This window comes from Ascaphus truei, chromosome 5 (genome assembly GCF_040206685.1).
Source record: "Ascaphus truei isolate aAscTru1 chromosome 5, aAscTru1.hap1, whole genome shotgun sequence".
NCBI classification, from domain to species: domain Eukaryota; kingdom Metazoa; phylum Chordata; class Amphibia; order Anura; family Ascaphidae; genus Ascaphus; species Ascaphus truei.
Genome location: NC_134487.1, coordinates 241,318,924 through 241,339,897, shown reverse-complemented (window position 1 = coordinate 241,339,897; position 20,974 = coordinate 241,318,924). Strand labels below are relative to the sequence as shown.

The 20,974-nt window shown below is 44.7% G+C and overlaps 2 protein-coding genes across 2 annotated transcripts in view; one reads left to right on the top strand and one right to left on the bottom strand.

The window, feature by feature from the left end:
• LOC142495842 (serine/threonine-protein kinase 10-like) overlaps positions 1-9,856 on the top strand; it is an 84,175-nt gene extending 74,319 nt beyond the window's left edge. The window contains exons 15-18 of the mRNA XM_075601874.1: positions 4,068-4,253; positions 8,813-8,938; positions 9,425-9,538; positions 9,664-9,856. Coding sequence (XP_075457989.1) covers positions 4,068-4,253; positions 8,813-8,938; positions 9,425-9,538; positions 9,664-9,774 — 537 coding nt within the window. The 3' untranslated portion in view covers positions 9,775-9,856. The remainder of the gene's footprint in view (positions 1-4,067; positions 4,254-8,812; positions 8,939-9,424; positions 9,539-9,663) is intronic.
• Positions 9,838-17,404, bottom strand: NCAPH (non-SMC condensin I complex subunit H). Its single transcript, XM_075601875.1, has 15 exons — positions 17,247-17,404; positions 16,987-17,122; positions 16,716-16,834; positions 14,599-14,788; positions 13,860-13,951; positions 13,539-13,738; positions 12,812-12,960; positions 12,625-12,728; positions 11,528-11,650; positions 11,340-11,447; positions 11,103-11,264; positions 10,895-11,017; positions 10,445-10,527; positions 10,284-10,359; positions 9,838-10,165 (listed from the first exon to the last, which is right to left on the bottom strand). Exons 1-15 carry the CDS (start codon positions 17,292-17,294, stop codon positions 10,106-10,108), a joined length of 1,773 nt encoding a protein of 590 aa, XP_075457990.1. The 5' UTR covers positions 17,295-17,404; the 3' UTR covers positions 9,838-10,105.
• Between the last annotated feature and the right edge of the window lie 3,570 nt (positions 17,405-20,974).

The following is a 20,974-nucleotide window of genomic DNA, read 5'->3' as shown; positions in this document are numbered from 1 at the left end:
TGCTTTCCATCATAAGTACATACCACACGTTTGATGACCGTTAGATCGGGAATCAGCTGCTTGTTCCATGCTATGTGGCATCTTGCGGCCAAGAGCACATGTAACATTAATGTCTAGGAGGGTTTAGGCATATTATCAAGGGGTCTGTTCAGCAAGGCCAGCCAGTGGTCTGGGACAACAGTAGTTTCAATCAGGGAGTTAATAAGATTAAAGAACTTTCACCGTAAGGGAGCCAAGACCGGGTAAGACCACCAAATATGAGAGAAGGACCACTTTGGCCACACCCCGGAAAAAGGGAGAGATAATGCTGTTCATCACATGCATCCAGACTAGTGGGAGATAGTAGCAGAACTTCCACTAATAGGCATTCTCTTTTGTAGTCATGCATATAGAGCTCGTTGTCGTGGCTTCAGATATATCAGACCAGTTGTCTATCTCTAAAACATCTCCTAACTCAGCCTTCCATGTCAACATATATAGGCATTTCACATTGAAATCAACATTTAAGAGCAACTGGTGAACTATACAGCAGATATTAGTCCCTTATCCAGATACCTTGAGTTGTACAGCTCCTCAAAATAAGTTCTGACCGCAAGAGAAGAGGTAGAATGTACTGACAGAACAAAATGTTTTAGCTGAAGGTATCTGAAGAACTCTCCTGAAGGCAGACCCTTTCTTTCCTGTATTTCTGGAAAATGTTTAATACCCCCAACCGACACCTGGTCTTTGATTCTGGTGATACTCACCTTTTTCAACACCATAAAAATGGAATCCACCAGCCCAGGAGTAAATTTGAGATTATAAAATGCTGGGATGATCCCTGAATTAGTGGTGAAAAAGTTACATCAACAGTATATCTCAATCGGTACCATATAGAGAGAGGGAGTGTTGGACCGTTGGGTAAGAAGGTGCTCCTGGTGCCTATCATGTATGGAGAGCCACAGTAATAAATTCACCTTGCCCGCAGCACTTGCATGATTCCCAATATCTACCCACCCTCTTGTGTTCTCGCCAGAATTCTAAAGGCTTAGGTGGGATGCTTACAGTTATGTTTGAAGATTGGGAGCAGCTAACCTACCTAGGAACGTATTTTTGATCCTAGGTGTTTTACCCCTCCAGATAAAGCGAGATATGTGTTGTTGCAGATCCTTATTGGGCACAAGGACAGGAAGCATGTAAAACAGATACATTAACCTAGGTAACAAGTAACATCTTCAGTGAAGATATCCTTGGAGATACAGTATCTGTCCCATTCCTCCATATCCTCCTAAAGCTAAAGCTTGCAAATGAGTAGCGGGTCATTAAATTTGTAGAGGGAGTGGATTGATTTGGTGAGAGGCGTAGACTTGCCAAATGTCCCATTCCGACATGGAGGGGAGCTCATCCGAGCTAGCTTTCTGAATAAGATTGACCGACCACCGAACATTATCCGGGGCATGTCTAGAGAAGATAAAGCCCACCTGGTCATGATGTACGGCATGTAGAGCTTCAGGCGGTTAACGTGGACATTAGCATACAATTTTACATCAGTATTGATGAGGAATATAGGACGATAACTGGAAGTTTGTCGGGTTCTTGTCTTTATTCAAAATTAGCACAATATTAGCTGTGGCCATCGTTAACGGCACTACTGCCCCTCCAATAATGTATTAAATAGGACTAGAAGGTGAGGGACAAAAATACCTGCAAACTTTTTATAATAGGCACAAGAGAAACGATCTGGACCCAGGGATTTTGAGTTCTTCAGTTCCTTAATGGCCAGGGCAATTTCCTTACTGTAAATAGACTCATTAAATCTAGAACTCTGGTCTGGCTTTAACATAGGAAGGCAACAGGGCTTAGGTTAGGGTTTTTTAGGGTAAGGACTTAGGGTAGGGTGTTATAGGGTAAGGGCTTACAGTAGGGTTTTTTAGAGTAACTGCTTAGGGTAGGGGTATTAGGGTAAAGGGTAAGCAAAATGGTTGTGACCAAATGTCCTAGACCGTTTGTTATTGAGGACTACATTAAAGTCCTCCCTTGCCCCCCCCCCCCAACCCCCACGGTGTAATATATCATGTATTGTTGTTCATCTGAGGTTGTATTTACCTATTTTTAAGACCTGCTAAGGAACAGATGATTGTTATTATGTCCGGATATATAAAACCATAGAATTCATAGAGGGTGCATTTGCCATTCCAGGGAGGATTAAGTCCCTGCGAGCTGGAAAAGTACACTTACTGCACTGTTCCAGCACCTAGAGATACCTGATGGTATCACTATATATATATATATATATATATATATATATATATATATATATATATATATATATATATATATATGCTAAGGATAGCTTAGCGGAGTGTATGTAAGGAGACGTCCGAGGCAGAGAACCAGACCATCTAGTGACTTGTGTCGATGAAGCTAAGGCATGCTTTTCAAAATTGCTCTGTTCGAAATAGCAGAGCAACCGGCTTCGTTTTGAAGCTAGGAAAGTCTGCCTCGCAGAGACTAAGTCAGACGCGAGGACCAAGTTTTGAGAATTGAACGTAGCTTTCGCGGCTGGGAACTGAAGCCGAAAAGAGGACCAGGAGAACCAGGTGTGTATCCCGGCGGTCAGGGTAAGCTCATCCAAGCGGGCGCCCTGCACCTAGTAAAGCCTAGATTTTCCCCCCAGACCTCCAGTAAGTGTATTTTTAACTGTTTTTTGTGTAATTCTTGTTGTTGTACGTGGGTTAATCAAAATAAACGCAATTTGTTTTTACTACCTTGTTTTGCCTAATGCATGATCCCGGTAATATATACTGTAAATGGTGTTACTAGTACCTGGTCTCCTGAGACAGGCCCCTTGATGAATTGAGAGCCTACAAATTGGCCAGTGTGAGCTTCACCCCTCCAAGCATGCCAACCAGCAAAGCTTGCCCTCTTTATCTTTCTTGACCAAATCGGGCTTGAAGGGGATGGCTGAGCTGACAAAGATCGCAACTCTGTCGTTGTTCACTGAGTCAGAGGAGAGAGACACTTGTAAAAACTGCTTACATTTTTTTGGGGGAAAGGCGCGATTGTTAAAATGCATATCCTGCAAGAATATTAGGTCACTTGCTGCGGGAAATTAAAAAAATGTGTCCTGACTGGGCACATGCATGGGCGGGCTCACAAATGCCGGTGGAGCGGCAGTGGCTGGGCAGATGTGCCCTGAGGCTGGGGAGATCCAAATCACAAATGCTGGTGGAGTGGCGGAAGCTTGGGAGGTGTTGCCTGCGGCTGGGGAGATCCTCTGAGTCTGAGGACCTTTAAAAATTGTGGATGGCGGTGAGGTGACCGGCGGTGAGTTATCCTGGCAGTGGAGCTCTGGTGGCGATTTGGTCACGGCCAAACATTCGATTTTGTCAGGGCGGGTTTTTTGGCCTTTGTCGGCATATTTCTGGTCTCTGATGATTAGCTAACATAGTTGATATTTCGGTTTTCCCGTTAACATCCTATAACAATACCGGATGTCTCCTGGCTACTGAGCTGCACGAAATCATGTCCATGCCCCCAAGGAGATACATTTTTAAAGGCAAAGCTCCTTTAATGTCATTGTCTTCCCAAAACCTATACAATGAGAGAGTGGGTTCTTTGCCTGTGCAAACTCCTTTTAGCGACTAAAGTTCAAGTTCTTCCTTTCTCTAGTTCATTTAAAACATTAATAATACGTTGAAATAACTAGAGGGGGAAAAAGAGGGCGTTATAGTTTATCTGATGTATTCACACGATAATATACACCTGATATGCGCTCATAATATGTATGTTATATTTATATGTGGCTATCTTGCACTGCTCTGTTGATTGTGTATATTATATGTGAAAATACATCTCATTTTATTGTTACAAAGCCTGCTAATAAATAAAGGTTTCAAAAATGTTTATTTTTTTAAAACATACCACTGCCATTAGTACACTTTGGTCCTAGGATGGATTGACCCTTTATAAGGAAGCCAACTACACCGCTAAGCTGTTTGAAATAAATATTTTTTGACCCACTACGTGAGAAATGTCCAAACCCCATATATGTCTTCCCTTTTGTTACTGATTCATGAACCCAACAGGAGATGGAGCGGCTCAAGCACTTCCAGAACCTCCTGCTGGAAGATCTGAGGAGCCGGCAGGCACAGGAAAGAGCCCAGAGCCAGAAGGCTCAGCGTGGAGAGGCCAGGAGCCGCCTGGCCATGTTCAAGGAGAGTATGAAGAGTCGGGAGCTATGCGCTGCAGAGCAGAGAGACAGGATCAAACAGGTAATAAAAGAGAACCTTGTGATTAACCCCTTTATTGCCAGGCAAGCCAGTTATACCATTTACGGTTCTAATCCATTATAGTAATCATCAATCTTTAATTTAGGTGGTGCAGAGAACTATGCCAATTGTTATATATTAAGAGAGAGAAAAAAGCATTCATTCATTGCCCTCATTGATTACATCTATTTTACAACATCAGTTATACTACATTTCAGAGGTCCAGAGATGTAGGTGTAACCAGCGCCAGTGCAAGGGTATTCGGCACCCTGGGCAAATCTTCAGCCCTGAGTCAAAATTTCATTTTTTTCATTATTTTTTGTTATAGCCCCATTCTATTGTACCCCCCTCTTCATCCTTTCTTGTCTCAACCCCCTCCTCCCCAATCACCCCCTCCTCTTCCTCAATCACCCCCGTTCTCCTCTTCCCCTCACCTCCACTTTCTCTTACCCCCTCCTTCTCTTCCTCTCCCCCTCATCCACAATCACCCTCCTCCTCTTCCTCAATCACCCCCTCCTTCTCCTCTTCCCCTCACCTCCTCTTTCTTACCCCCTCCTTCTCTTCCTCTCCCCCTCCTCCACAATCACCCTCCTCCTCTTCCTCAATCACCTCTCCTTCTCCTCTTCCTCTCACACCCTCCTTCTCTTCCTCTCATCCCTTCCTTCTCCACTATTGTCCACCTCTCACACCCTTAACAATGCCTACCTGGCTTCAGTGGTCTTAGGTGGAGCAGAACAGTGGAGGATGGTGGGCGGCAGCGGGAGAAGAGGACAGAGGAGGACGATGGCGGGAGTAGAGGACGGAGAATGGCATGAGCGGAGCAGCAAAGGAAGAAGACGGCGAGTGGCGGTGTCGGGAGAAGAGGATTGAGGACCGCAGGAGCAGAGCAGGATGGCCGGGGAGGAGCTGCGCTGTAACATCGACAGACAACGGACCTCTAGGGCGTGCTCCTCCCCGGCCATTCTCCTCTACCGCCCTGCTCCGCTCCCACGATCCTCCGTCCTCTTCTCCTGCCGCTGCCTGATGTCCTCCTCCTCTTCAGCCTTGCTTCACTCCTGCCATTCTCCTCCGCTGCTGCCACCGCAGGCCACCAAAATGTCCCTCCCTAGACGACTGCCTAAGTCACCTAGTGGTTGCACCGGCCCTGGGTATAACTGCCCATGTATTTGTATAGTGTGTGTAGTGATCCTTGGCTGAGGATCACAGGGTACCTAAGTTAGTAGTGTATCACCCGTACAAGTAGTAAACTAGTTGTATCACCCGTATACCCTGTCTGTATTGTTCTTGCCGTCTCACCGTAGGCCACGTATGGCCCAGTAAGTTATTAACAGGGACTCAGGCCCCCCGCCTCAGCATTATAAGTCTGAGAGATAAAAGTAGAGAGGTTACATAGGTTATAGATCATATCATGTACAAAAATATATGAGAAATACTAAACTTTTTAAAAAAGATTTCTTATAATGAAGTGATCAATCCAAGGGCTAGCAATGGTGAATGTATAACCAGTGAGGATTAAAATAGAAAGTGACAGAATACATCGGTATTGTTACTTTAAATGTAATTGTCCTTCAATAAATTACACTGGTTTGAAAGGAGCAAATGAAGAATAAATCTCCCATTATGTGCACATCATTATGCTTACATAGCTCCTACTCACAGATATTTCTCATACGGTCATAAAAAATGTTTTCAAGGTTCTTTAGTGTCAGCCCTAACTAGAGCATAGAATCCTTAACCTACATAGGGCATTAACATATATAATCCAACATGTGAAGCACCAACAAATCCTCTACGGTTCTTAATGCCACACAACCTTAGCGCTTCTGCAGTAATTCAATCATTCGTCTATTGATAGCAAAAATAATTGCTATCAATAAATGTTGTAGGATATGTTTCAAATAATAGTCATGTGGAGAAGAGGGGTAGGTATATTCCCAATATTATAACTATATACCAAATCTCCTATAGCAGAGGTTCCATACTCCAGTCCTCAGGGACCACCTGTGCTCAAGCGGGGGTATTCTTAAAACCTGCACGGTTAGTGGTTTTTGAGGACTAGAGTTGGGAACCTATGCCCTATAGTTCTACACATATACAGCGATCATAAACCGCCATCTCAGAAAAATATCATGCAAAGCAAAACACAGCTGGTACTGTTAGATAAAATACAGTCCGCTGGAAAAATCCCCTTGAAAAGCAATATACTCAAAAAAGGGTATAATCATAAATGATGGTCACTCTGAGAGTGTAATGAAAGTCACTTGTGGAATAGGATTAGTTCATTGTTCGACCCCGAGTTCACTGATGCCTCATGTGTTATGGGTCTATCCGCACGACAACTATACTCCGGACCAATTTTATAGCTCCACTTGGCTTCCCTCTTTAGTAAAGTCACATCCAGATCACCTCCTCTAACCCCCATAGAGATTTTATCAAAACCACAAAATGTTACGCTATTCATATTGCCTTTGTGACATTGATGAATGTCGCTGGATACTGCTGTATCCCTGTTCTGTATTACATCCCTCAGATGTTCCAATATGCGCACCGAGTTCTCTAAAGGTTTTGCAAATATATCTCTTATCACAAACACATGTAATCATTTATATTACCCCTGATGTACAGCAGTTAATATAGCTTTTCATCATTTATGGTTATTCCTTTTTACTATATTGCTTTTCATTTGTCATGCGGACTATATTTTATCGAATAGTACCAGCCGTGTTTTACTTTGAATGAGATTTTTCTGAGGTGGTGGTATATAATAATAATAATAGCATGTTCTTGTATAGCGCTGCTAATTGTACGCAGCGCTTTACAGAGACATTTTGCATCTCTGCCCCGTAGAGCTTACAATCTATGTTTTTGGTGCCTGAGGCACAGGGAGATAAAATGAGCCGACACCAGGAATTGAACCAGGCTCCCCTGCAGCAATCTCAGTGTCAGTCAGTGTCTTTACTCACTGAGCCACTCCTCCCATATATATATGTGTATACATATATATGTGTATGTGTGTATGTGTGTATGTGTGTATGTGTGTATGTGTGTATGTATATATATATATATATATATATATATATATATATATATATATATATATGGGATTTGGTATATAGTTACAACATTGGGAATATACCTACCCTTCACAACATGACTATTGTTTGAAAGATTTCCTGGATTCACGACATAATTGTGATCAATAGATGTATGATTGAATTACTGCAGTAACAATGAGGGTTTTATGGCATTAAGAATACTAGAGCATTTGTTTAGGTGCTTCACATATTGGGAGTCTATGTTAATGCCCTATGTACATTGTGGTCTATGGATTCTAGGTTTTAGTTAGAGATGAGACTAAAGAACCTTAAAAAATGTTTGACCACACTGAATGAGAGATCTGTGAGTAGGAGCTGTGCACATAATGGGAGATTTATTCTCCATTTGCTCCTTTTAAACCTGCATAATTTAGTGAAGCAGTTACATTTGAAGCAATAATACTACTAAAGATTTACTTATAATACTTCTAAAGAATACAAAAAAAGATGTATTCTGTCACTGTCCATTTTAATCCTCACTGGTTATACATTCACCATTGGTAGCCTTGGATAGATCACTAAATTATAAGAAATATATAAAAAAAAAAGTTTAGTATTTTTCATATCTTTTTGTATAAGCCTATTTTTGTACATATGATCTATAACCTATATGTCCGGACTGCTGAAATTGTATTAATGTCGGCTATTATAACCGATATTGTAAAATAACAGTAATCAATGAGTGCAATGTTGGAACACTTTCTTCTCTCCTAATATATAACCGCTATACCCATGGACTGCACCAGCCTCAGGCTGATTAACCTCTTCATTGCCAGGCCAGCCACAAATTGTACCACCCCCCAACCAATTCACAGCCAGAGGGACGCATCATACCAGCCGCAAAATAATTAACTCCTTTGCCAAAGGGGGCCTGAAACATATTGTACCCGTGTCAAACTAATTGACCTTACTGCCAGGGCATCTAGCAACACTTTGACCAGCCTAAGAATTGACTTCTTCAGTACCCGAGACCAGCAACATACTTTACCAGTCCTACAATAATTAACCAATTTATTGCCAGCAACACATGGCACAAGTCCCACAGATTTACCCTTTTGCTGCCAAAACCGCTCCCCATGAATGAAGAATGCATGTTGCTTTTATGAGTAATCGCTCCTAATTAAGGAAAGCAGCAGCCTTAGTTATGAAGCAGAACTAAAAATGTATAGCGGATACTCTTTTTAGTAGTTCCCAACAAGTAGGACTGCAGCTTTAAACCAGGCAAGGAGAGGTGTAGTGATTTTACTGCATTTGGAAGGGTTTGCGCAGGCATTAAAATGAGATGTTAGGCTTTGTGGGACAAGGATTTTCTTTGTGCACAGCACTATATATCAAAATGTAAATGCAGGCCTAGTCCTATTGTATTTGGAAGAGAAGCAGGAGTCAGCCTCCTCAGTGATGGGTAAGAGACTGGAAGGCAGGGGGTGCAAGTCCCAGTAATGCACTTCAGTGTCCCCTTTCCTCTAGTTCTTGCTGCAAGAGGCTGCTCGTCAGAAGGACGAGTCCCACTGTCAGCAGCAGAAGCAGGCACAGGATCTGCAGGAACTGAAGAAGCATCTGGCAGAAACGTGCAGGGAATTGAAGCAGATACAGGTGACCTCCATGTGATTGAAGTAGAGTAGTATACCGATATGATGATCTCATAATAATAAAACAAAAGTTGAGTACAATATTTTATTGCGGTATTTGTTTGTCAGCCATGGGAATCCTTAAAGGCTTATGGATAGCTACACTAGTGACATGCAGATTAGGAAGGCAGGCCTGCCATTTAAACAAGACTGCAGCCCCCTCCACTCTTCAATGATAGCATTACCTCCCCTTTTCCAGACATTAACTTTGCATACTTCCTTACCCCCAAAGTTCAGGGGGGAAAAAAGGGTGTTTTTAAATGTAATTTAACCCCCCCCCCCATTTTAATTTCTAATAAATGCTAAAACGAAATGCTTTCAATAAACCCCCTCTTTATAACCTAGGTTAGAGGTCCCAAGGATCAGTTTTTGACCACTTGAGTTCCCTACACTGCAAACAATCGCTCTCCTCATTGATAGTTATTTTTTGTATGGCTCTCTCCTTCCTCAGAATGAGAAGCTGCAGACTTTGCAAGCACAGGAGACCAAGAAACTGCAGAGGTTGGATGCAGAGCACAGCATGGAGGCAGAGCAGTGGAAAGAGCGTTTCAGGCTAACAAAAGAGGTAACTACTGTAGTTCATTCATATTTCGCTGCTCGGTACCCTATTACACTTCCCCCTGCACCAAGTTGCTCTCTGCAAGTCTCCCCGTCCAGTCATAAAACCCTTGCACAAATTGTCTTTTTTAGAATCTGGATTCAGAATTGGCCTTACGACAGCAGCAGATCTCTGCGACTGGAAAGCAGACATACAGAGAGTCTGAGAGACGCAGCTCGCGATTCTTTTACTTCCCTTCGTGACAGCACAGACGGAAGACAGGACAGAGTACTCCTACAAACCTGCATCACTTTTCATAATATAAATTAAAGACATTTTAATTATTGTGGCTCATTTGAAGTTTTATTTTGATATGGCTCATAAAAAGGACACGATAAAAATGTAGAAAACATAGTACAATGTTAAGGAGATAAATACATTATGTACAGATACTAAAAATCACAGAAAGGCAGCTGGAATTCAGAGAGCTGTTCTGGTTTGCAGGTGATCAAGGTGGAAGACTTTTTAAATATTTCTGTTGAAGGTGCCAGTCTTTGTGAAAGATGGCCAGAATATGTCTGTCCTCTCTCATCGTTAATCTTCTTGCATTATCAGCACGTCAGACAAATCATCCACTCCTTGCAGCTTCAAATTCTTAAGGGAGGGAAATTATATCATAAGAATAGTCTGCAGTGCAAACAATGCGATTCTGCACATCGGTTTTGCGAACACTGCCCATTTCCTCGCACCCTTGCAGGCTCTGCTCACTCACCTTCTCGTTGGCTAGATGTAAGAGGCAAGCAAAGGCCAATGGCACCGAGAGATTCTGTGCCATCACTGTGGGTAACCTGTCGACGAGAAATGACAGTATGAGAGGGACAAAAAGCATAGATTCCACTTCTGCAAACAATGCTTACAGAACGTCACTCATACCTCTTCTGAAGATCCTTTGTGATGCAACTGAAGACACTATTCTGCGTTACAGCTGCAGGTTCAGTTTCACTCCTTGATATTGGCTTCCATCCACAAGAAAAATAAATAAAAAATCACACCAAAAACAAAACAAAAAACGTGTTACAGATCTGACTTCTGCACCTAGGCAGCAGTATTAAACATTCACCTATACATGCCGGAGAGTCTGCTTCCTGATTATGCCTTCCCAATATGCCTGAGGCTCCCATCGCCTTCTGAGATCCCTTGCGCCATGTCTGAATATTACACCATCGACGCCATTTGCTCTCTGCCAGGATGTGCCTCCCTATAGTCTCAGTTCCTACCCTCACCCCTTCCGTGTTATGCCCTCTCTTTCCATCATTTATCTCAACCTTTCTTCCTTAACTGGGTCTCTTCCCCCCTCCCCCACACACATACTCTCTCCTTTACCTCCTCCATTGAGTGTGGGCCTCCTTCAGGGGCATTGGTCAGCAAGCTCCACATGCTGGTCTTTAGTCGCTTCATGTCCATCTTCTTGGCTGTTCTGGCATAATGAATTTCAATCTTGTTCACCTACAATGGGAGGAGGGATCCCTTGATAACAGGTGAAATGCAAACTGTGCTCATAACCCAATAATTTCTCTCTCCCCAGCCTCACCTTCTGTGGTTCTGCCACCAGATTGTCCTCTCCATAGCTCGTGATGTTCATCTGATTATTGCCTGTGCCATTCTCGACTGGAAATCCCGCAGGGTTGGCCGTGAACTCAAACATGCCATCCGGTCCCATGAAGTCACCGGCGTCATCATCGCTATCAGCGACCTGCAGTGAGAGATAGTTAACGAGACTTAATGACAATACCTTGTTAAGTGTACTTTTCTAAGGAGCAGCTCTCACCTGCAGAGATGGGCAGAAGTTGGAGGTGTCATTGGGGTTGTTGTAATCGTATTCTCCAATCCCATCCTCGTGCTCAGAGACAGAACCCTGAGAGTCCATCTTGCTTATCTGAAGGAAGAATGAGTAAGGTTATAGAACGTGCTCACAGTGAGGAAAAACATAGGGAATGCGAGTGGTTGACACGTTACCCTGTTTGCCGGCCTCAGGCTCAGCCGCACAATGTTGTCTGTGTCGTAGTGGAAGTCCGCTGGCAGCGTGGTAGATTTCTTGTTTTGGCTCTCCAGGGTGAGTTTGGAGAGTGTGGTAGCTGCCTGTTCAGAGAGGAATCACACCGACATGAAAGGGGGAGGCCGAAGAGGTGAAAAGTCTCAGGTGGAAGCTGCAGTGCTCATACTGTAGCATGTGTTTTTTAGCGTCATGTACACATCATGTGGACACTGGTGCTGCAATGAGGTTCCCCTGTCTACTTTGTATATGTTATCTGGAATCTGTCATCTCACCAAGCAAGGATTGCATATTGATCTTGAATGTGCTACTCTGGTTCATACAAAGAAAAGTCTATCCTTGCCATAGAACAAGTAAACATGCACCTAGAGTTGGCTTTTAGACATATACGGTTGCACAGTGTCTCCCAAGGGAGTATTATGGGGTCTAACTCTTCTCTTCCCCCCTGCTTGTGTTTCCAGTGTGTTCTCTTTATTTGTGATAGTCTATGACAGGGGCATACCCGGGGACGCAAAATTAAATGCCGGGCGAGTGGGCGAGGCTTCTGTAAGTCCCTTACCTTGTCTCTGGTGGCTTCTGTCGCCATACCAACGTGGCGCCAAATGACATTGTGATGTCAAAAAAGGTAAAGAAGGGGGGGGACAAGGGGCTCAAGCAGGGGGGGGCGCAGACAAAAAAGTGTGCGCATGCCTGGTCTATGAGACCCTCTCCACGTGTGTGCATCTATATTAAGCTTCTGGTTTTTAAACTGGTACTAATGTTTTTAATCATTTTATTACATGACATCACATCATTGTTTTGTGAAATTGTGCAAGGTTGATACCAGAGGCTCCATTTTTAAGACTGGTGCCAGTGCCACCATAACACATCACGAGAGAGGAATTATGATGTAGGTGACAGAACTATGGTAAATAAGAGTGGATTGTTACGGTTTATGTATAATCTTTGGTGAACACGTGTGACCAGCTCTGTTCAAATAATAGTGTGAATATTTGTGTGTTGGACCAGTAACGCAGACCACTTATACTTTTACAGTACTACAATTGTAGGGTACACTCACTCTGGTTTTTCGGAAGTGAACTTCAAAGTTAATATCGTCGTCAAAGTTCAGCTCAAAGACTTTCTTTGCCTTCCGAACTTTCTGCTGGTCAGAGTTGGGATCAGCTGCGGATGGAAGAGAGAAGCGTTGTTGGCGTACGCTGCTCCAGCCTGCGCATCCCATTGCAGCCTTCTGGAGGGGCGCCTACCTTTCTGTCGAGCCCGGAAGCGCCAGTGCTCGGGACCTGCCCACATGGTCATGGTACGGGGACTGAAGTAGGAATACTCTCCAGGACAAGAGGACAGGTGGAGGCACATGCTACCGATGTCTCCCTCTCCGATTTGAATCACCTGTGAGCTGCAGAGCGAGAGCTGGATAAGTCAGCCATGCGGAACCCTCCCTGACGCTGAACAAATCCTACTGACACTACAAGGACATAACTCTCACATTGTTGTCCTGTCAACTGTTCTGAATATACAGAGGTCAATGAGGTTTAAATAAAAAAAAAATATGTTTTAATCTACAATTAAACATTAGGGTGTATATGTGCTACTTTAGAAGGATTATGGCAGTATTTAGAAAAGGAAGAAACCGGCTTCCTAAAATAATTCCCTTTTCATCAAAAATAAATTTAAAAAAATGGAATTGTAAAGTCAACAATAAATAGTGGCACACTGGATGTAACTATGCTTGAGTACCATTATACAACCACTATGAATACATCAAGAATATTGTACTCTTCTCGATTAATTCAGTCACAGATACCAAAACGTAATAGGTACACCACCCTACAACTCCCCTTGCACAAAATAAAAAAAATAGATGCTACTTTGCACTCCTATACCAATGCTCCTCTTTCAGCTCGCTCCACCTGTACAAGAGTGCAGCACTCTCAGTGGCTCTGCCCCTCCCTTACTAAGGCCAAGAGTACGTACCCCTTTCGTTCCATTCTGCAAGCTTCACGGTGCTCTGAGAACTCCCCCAGGTCTCCGGCCCCCGTCCCTTCGCACGCGTCTGCGTCAAAGTCATCTGCAATGCAATCCTCTGCCTCGTAGTCGTCATCCTCCTCCACCTCCGCATTGATGTCAAAGACGTGGTCGTTCTGTTTGAACTTATCCACCAATGAGGACACAGTCTGCGGGGGAGGTTTAAAGAGGCAGGTTTGGCTTCCTGTCCATTTTCAACATGGATGTTTCCCTAGTGCTTCTACCTCCTGCATTTAACAGCTTTTGTAAGAAAATGCTGGTTAAGAATACCTCGTTATAGGCTTCGCTGTCCCACTGTGTGAAGCGGAATCCGGAGAGGGAGGGGCAGATCGGACGCTTCTCCCTGCACTGTAACAATAGAGCTGCCAATACAAACAGTTGTAAAATTTAAAGCGTGCTCCACTGCAGCATCAGTGCCAACATTGAGGGAGAAGGGGATATGAAAGATACTTGCCCGGGGAAGCTTTCATAGAAAAATTAAAACCAGAAGAAGGGATAATGCTCTAAAAGGTGGAGAATAGGGGGAAGGAAGAAGTACTTTACTGGAAGAGTACAGCATAAAAGTACAGAGAAGGGAAACAAGAGTTATAGAAATTGCATGAAATAGGAATAAAGTACAGAAGTCTTTTAGTGAGGTTTATGGTCTCACTGTATGGAAAATGGACCATGTGGACCTTACTTTCCATTCCCATTATTCCACACTGAGCTGTGATACAGCCCCCTCTCTCAGTATGTAGCAAATTACAAACATAATTGCAAAATTACAAATATCACATTGGCTACGCATCCATCCTGCACTGCAGAGCCTTTTTCTATATTAGTTCTGAATACTACGCAAACATTTCTGAAGAGAAGTGTTGGTAGCAGAGCCAACTGCTTCACCAAATAGACCACAAACCAACATAGCTTTGTCACTATATCTCAATCCTGCCTAGTAGTTTTCCTACAGTTCACCAACAGAGCTGCGTTCCCAACACAGAAGATGTTACAGCTAGGAACTGTAACATACGTTTCAGCTCCGAAGGGTCCAGGGATCCTGGACTGGGAGGCTCAGTCTCCTCGTTAGTGCAGAGTGGCCTCACATCTGAATTAAAGCGCAGCTCGCTATGGTAATCGTGGCACCGGAGAGTGGAAAGGAAGACGCCAGCTGTGCTACACTCGTCAAACGAGGCAGCCGCTTTCTGGAACAGAGGGTCGACCTGCAGAGAGACAACATTATGACTTGGAAATCTACCGAACACACTCACCTGCTGCAGAGTGACAGCATTGTGACATAGCCCTAAACAGGATGCCCTGCAAACGGGGCTTAAAGCAGCAAAAATGTGCAAATTTGTGTGAAATCTATTCTGTAGTATTAAATACCACCGCCTGGATAAAAGAAATAATCCTAATGCCATTTTGAATTGATTGCTACAGCAAAGATTTAGAAAGTAAAAAATAAAATTACATGCAGAACTCATAAGCAGCTATGACACCAATTAAGGTCAGACAGAAAGCAGTTTAACGAGAGAGTAAATATGATCAAGCAAAACATGTTAACAGGGTTTTGTCAGAAGGAAACTACCCAAATAAATACGGTACTCCCCCCAAAAGAGGGGTATACCCAGGACGACTGGAAAAAGGGGGCAAACACCACACTGATCTACATACTATAAAACATGTTAAGAACACAATAAAGTGCTACACAGTGCCAGGAGGCAAAAATCACAAAAAGAGGCAAACACAGTCCAAAGTCATGGGGGGCGGCTACATCTCGACACTTAGCCCATCTTGGCCTGTTCCCACAAAAATGTGGTACTTCCCTTCAAGTGGAAAAAAAAATTTGGTAGCCCAAATGTGACATATGGATACTTAATCTGGAAAAAGGTGATGCAGAAAGGATCCAAAGATCATCTCATCAGTTAGTAGCTGCTCTGCATCGCATCACCATAGTTTCCAGCATGTAAAAGGAGAAAGTCATATCCACTTCCTCTTTTGAAACAGGCAGACACACCTTTTGAGCTCTACCCTTTGGCAATAAAGCATCACAAACAGATCTGTCGCTGTGTTTCAAATAGCAGACTGTCTATTACTCTAAAAGCTGTGACAATAATGTGTTACACTTGGTAATATAATGTTACATATCAGCTTTGGCTTTTCACAGAATAAAGCCCTAAGTTAGTATCAATCAAGAGAGGGAAAAAAAAAAAGAGTGAAAAAGCACTGCCAATAAAAAAAGGGGAGAACTGGAGGCAAGTGGATCAAAAACAGAAAATGTTATTTAATGAGCATCAAGCCAACAAACAAGGTAAAAACAAAACCTCTGACGTGTTTCCCACCGCAGCTGGTGCTTTATCAAAGAGTAACTCCAGAAAAGGTCTCAGAAACGTCTTTTTATAGGAGTAGCACCACAATTTTGTACTCCAGGAAAAGTCCACCACCATGACGGGGAGCCAAAACATAGAACGAAGTGGAAAAAAGATGGCTGCCTCTCCGCTGGAGAATCTTACACAGTAGAGGTGCTGCAGCCCCCTCCCCCACAGTTTATACATTTTAGCAATGTACCGGTTACCGATTTTGGATGCATACCCTGGAGCCCCCCAGCCCCCCCCAAAAAAGTATACATATATACACAGTTTGAACCGAGCTGTGCACAATATTAACCATAGCCAGATGGACAAAAATAATTAGAGGAGCAATCTTACTAGGGAAAGAGCGAGCTAATGGCAGTGGCATGTTCCATAGGTTAAACGCACTCTTGCCGTTTATATATAAATCACGTATTTTCAAAATATTTTTACGCTTCACAATTTGCTTATAGAAATGAATTGGATAACAAATTGACAGATGACATTCGAATTACAGCAAGTGAACTCAGAAAAAACAACTTTTCTCCCTTTCTTTACACGCAAGGCACTATTTGGATTCTGATTTTCACATAAGAAAATAAGTACAAAATGTTTACTTTAGGGGGAATGCAATCTTTGTAAGGAAGCCGATTGCAATAACAAAATAAAAAACACAAGTTTCATTACCTGCTATGTGGGATTTCCCATTTAAAGGAAAACCGCAGCCAACTGTAAAAAAATGGAACAAGGCCACAGAACATTTATCTCTTTCTGGTGCTAGACAGGCGTACAGACTCACCTCACATTTGCGATCAGCGTTGGAACGGTTGATGGTGTTCAGATTTTGCTCGATGGTTTTGTAGGAGCGTTTCCTCTTTTTCGGGCCTTTTTTTCCACTGCCAGACTGGTTAGCAGCATCTGGGAGAGGAGCGATACAGAGAGTCATACTCGGCAGGAGTGTGTGATGTCGGGTATCAGTGAGAAGCTACACGTGTGTGGTAGGGAGACATGGGCAGGCCATGATTGATACCCAAGCTGAGAGCTCACAAGGCATCAGTAGTCGGACATACCGGTGTCGTCTACAGTTTCCTCCAGTGCTTGCGATTCCTTGCCCAGACCACCCAACACTTTGTACACGTCAGCATGCACGGCATCCACTCGCACTGCATAGATTTTGGCGCTGGCGTCTAGCGTCCCGGCTGCAATCTGTAAAAAGACGGGAACATGAGCCATGTTAAGTTTCACAAGGGGAAATATTCACTGTGAACATTAAGTGTCCTAAACGCTTGTGAGAGAGGGGCAGGGAGGTGTGTGCGCATGCGACTCTCACCTTGAAGTTGGTCAGTTCACTGTCCTTCTGCTTCAGGATGTCCCCCATGTAATCGATCAAGTGCAGCCCAAACGCATTCTTTGTTGTTATTTTCTGTGCCAAAAACAAAAAGCCCCCAAAAAGATTTTAGTCGCAAGAACTTTATACCTAAAATGTTTCTGACATTCTAAGTTTCTCTCCTTCAATACCTGAACCTTTACAAATGTAGAAGCGTTTTATTTATATAAATATAAAAATTGAATTTAATCAATGACTATAGCATTCATTTTAATAAAAGTTTGTTAAGATTTTCAATCGCAAACAATGATATATATATATATATATATATATATTCTTTTATGATTATGTATATTAAAAGTATCCATTCCAGCATTCCATAATAATACTCTCCTTATTTTTGTATATAGTTATAATCACAGTATAAATGTATATCATACACATTTTATACAATATTAACACTACCTTTTTTCTTTATTCATTAATTAAATATGTGTTAATGTATGTAATCCTATATTTTTATATTTCATTTTTTAAGATTATTATACTCCCACACAAACTGGTAGACTATTTTATTGTATGATTTGTATTTATTGTATTACTTCTGGTCACTATATGCACAACATTTCTGTTGGTAATTTGTGGAGAATTGATTAGTTGAACCATCCACCAATCAGTCGTGTATAGGCTATAAATATCTGCCTAACCCTCCCCTGGGACATCCCCTGAAGTCGGCGTGCCGCTGACGAAACGCATAGGGTGCGTCATCACGCTGGACAATTTGATCAGCTGCTGAGGATCTCGAGGAAGAAACGCTGGTACACCAGAGACGGCGATTTAACTTCTAGCTGTGCATATATTTCAAGACTCTCAACGGTTATTCTCCTTGTGAGTTTATCTTGCCCTTGTGTCATCATATATCCGGGTCACGACCCGTACCGGAGGATAAGGAACGCCCGTGGAGTGGCCTGGGTGTTTAATTCACTCCGGATGATGGAGTTTTTCGGGACTCTCTGCAGGACGCATGATCCTCTGGCTATACAAGGACAAGCCATAAGGTATTCTGTGTATATAACACCACACTGTTTATACTACAGTTCCCACAGCGTATGGACATTGCAGCTCCTAGCCGACGTGCGCGCTCACCAGTGTTGCTCCCGGATCAGTCCACCTTGGAGCCTTAGCTCATATTAGCATTACATCATTTTGAGACTAGATACTCTGGAGCACACACACACGCACGCCATCCCAGGAGGACTTTGGAATTTATTCTATCATATGCACAGCTCCATCTTTATTCTCCTCAAGGTTTAGAAGATAGATCCTCATTTGTGCAGCATTATTCTGTGATCAACTTTTTAATCTTTTTTACTGTTTTTATTTATATTTTTATTTAATTGTTTATCTCTTTCCCACCATCTGTGGTTATCTTATTATATATTAGTAAAAGCACTGTATGCCTGTCTGCATCTTCCTGTGTCCCTAGGGGAAATCTCATTGGTCCCTTGGGCCGCCCGCCCCCGCACCTCTCATTGGCCTGAGGCGGAGTGACGACACCGACACCGACACCTCTCTCTCTTCCCCCTCAGCCACACATACACTCTCTGTCCTCTCTCCCCCCCATCACACTCACCTCCCTCCTCGGAGCTCCACTCACCTCCCTCCCGCTCCACTCACCTCCCTCCCCGGCGGGGGGACCGGCGCGGGGACACGCGGCCACCTAAGAGGCGCCTGGAAGCTGCTCCACTCCCTCCCGCTCCACTCACCTCCCTCCCCGCTCCACTCACCTCCATTCCCTCCCGCTCTGCTCCCTCCCGCTCCACTCCCTCCCCGGCGGGGGGACACGCGGCCACCTAAGAGGCGCCCGGAAGCCGCTCCACTCCCTCCCGCTCCACTCACCTCCCTCCCCGGCGGGGGGACATGCGGCCACCTAAGAGGCGCCCGGAAGCCGCTCCACTCCACTCCCTGCCGCTCCACTCACCTCCCTCCCGCTCCACTCACCTCCCTCCCGCTCCACTCACCTACCTCCCCGGCGGGGGGACACGCGGCCACCTAAGATGGCGGCGCCCGGAAGGACCCCCTTCCTCCCTCGCGGACTAACTAATATGGCGGCGCACGGAAGGAGAGGTGACGTGTGTGTGTGTCACTGTGGGTGTGTGTGTCACATGGGGGGGGGCAGGAGCGGAGAGAGAGGGGGGAGCGGAGAAACATACAGGGGGAGTGGAGAGGAGTGACCTGGAAATTTTAACCAACCCACCCCCCTCCTGTCCACTGTCCCCCCCCCCCTCCTGTCCACCCCCCTCTATCCACTGTCCACCCCCCTCTATCCACTGTCCCCCCATCTGTCCACTGCCCCCCCCTGTCCACTGCCCCCCATTGTCCACTGCCCCCCCCCCTCCTGTCCACTGTCCCCCCCCCTCCTGTCCACTGTCCCCCCCCTCCTGTCCACTGTCCCCCCCCCCCTCCTGTCCACTGTCCCCCCCCCTCCTGTCCACTGTGTCCCCCCCCTCCCGTCCACTGTGTCCCCCCCTCCCGTCCACTGTCCCCACCCTCCCCTCCCCTCTGTCCCCACCCTCCCCTCCCCTGTCCCCACCCTCCCCTCCCCTCCCCTCTGTCCCTCCCCTCCCCTCTGTCCCTCCCCTCCGTCCCCACCCTCCCCTCCCCTCCCCTCCGTCCCCACCCTCCCCTCCGTCCCCACCCTCCCCTCTGTCCCCACCCTCCCCTCCCCCCACCCTCCCCTCCGCTCTCCCCCCACCCTCCCCTCCGCTCTCCCCCCACCCTCCCCTCCGCTCTCCCCCCACCCTCCCCCCACCCTCCCCTCCGCTCTCCCCCCACCCTCCCCTCCGCTCTCCCCCCACCCTCCCCTCCGCTCTCCCCCCACCCTCCCGTCCGCTCTCCCCCCACCCTCCCGTCCGCTCTCCCCCCACCCTCCCGTCCGCTCTCCCCGCCTCCTCCTAGCGGGAAATTTAACTCACGGGCAACGCCGGGTCTCTCAGCTAGTATTATATATTTCTGAATTATATTAAATATATTATTATCATCATATTATTACTAATAGGAGTGTGTATATATATATATATCAAGCAAAAAAGAAAAAAAGCTGCGCCTCTAATAGAAGTGAACCAGTGTGGATATAATGGTTCTAGTATATCCCAATCAATATGTACTAATATGGGAGTTTCCCTAAATAACATATGCAATTATTATAAACCCTTCCAGATATTGAAGTGGGCACATAACAATAATAAAACAACATATGATTGAAATGAACATAATATAATAAAAGAGCAAACAGGAAAGAAAAAACCAGTCCTCAAAATGTTCCAATAGTTGTAATGGATACTGGTATGCAGGGTCTCCGGCAGCTCTCAATGTGAACAACCCATGTCCACAGGGTATCTAGAAGGAAAAGAAGAGGAGAGAGCGCACGCCCATAGCGTAAAATAGTATTTAATGAGGGGAAGGGGGGGAGAGGGGGGGGTAAAAAATGCACTTACAAAAGTACAATAAAATCAAGCATTTGTGAAAATAATCACCACCATCCGGTTCAAACTGCAAGCTCTTTGGGACAGTCCCAGGCTCCGTTGGTGAAGGATCAGCGTCCCCGCAGGTTTCCAGGGCTGGTGTGCTGTTAAAAGTCCAAGAAATCAGTTCCGTGTGATGAAATCTCTTTAGCACCTGCGCTTGGATAGGTCCGCTCCAGCGCTTCGTATTGACTTCAATGTCAGTGC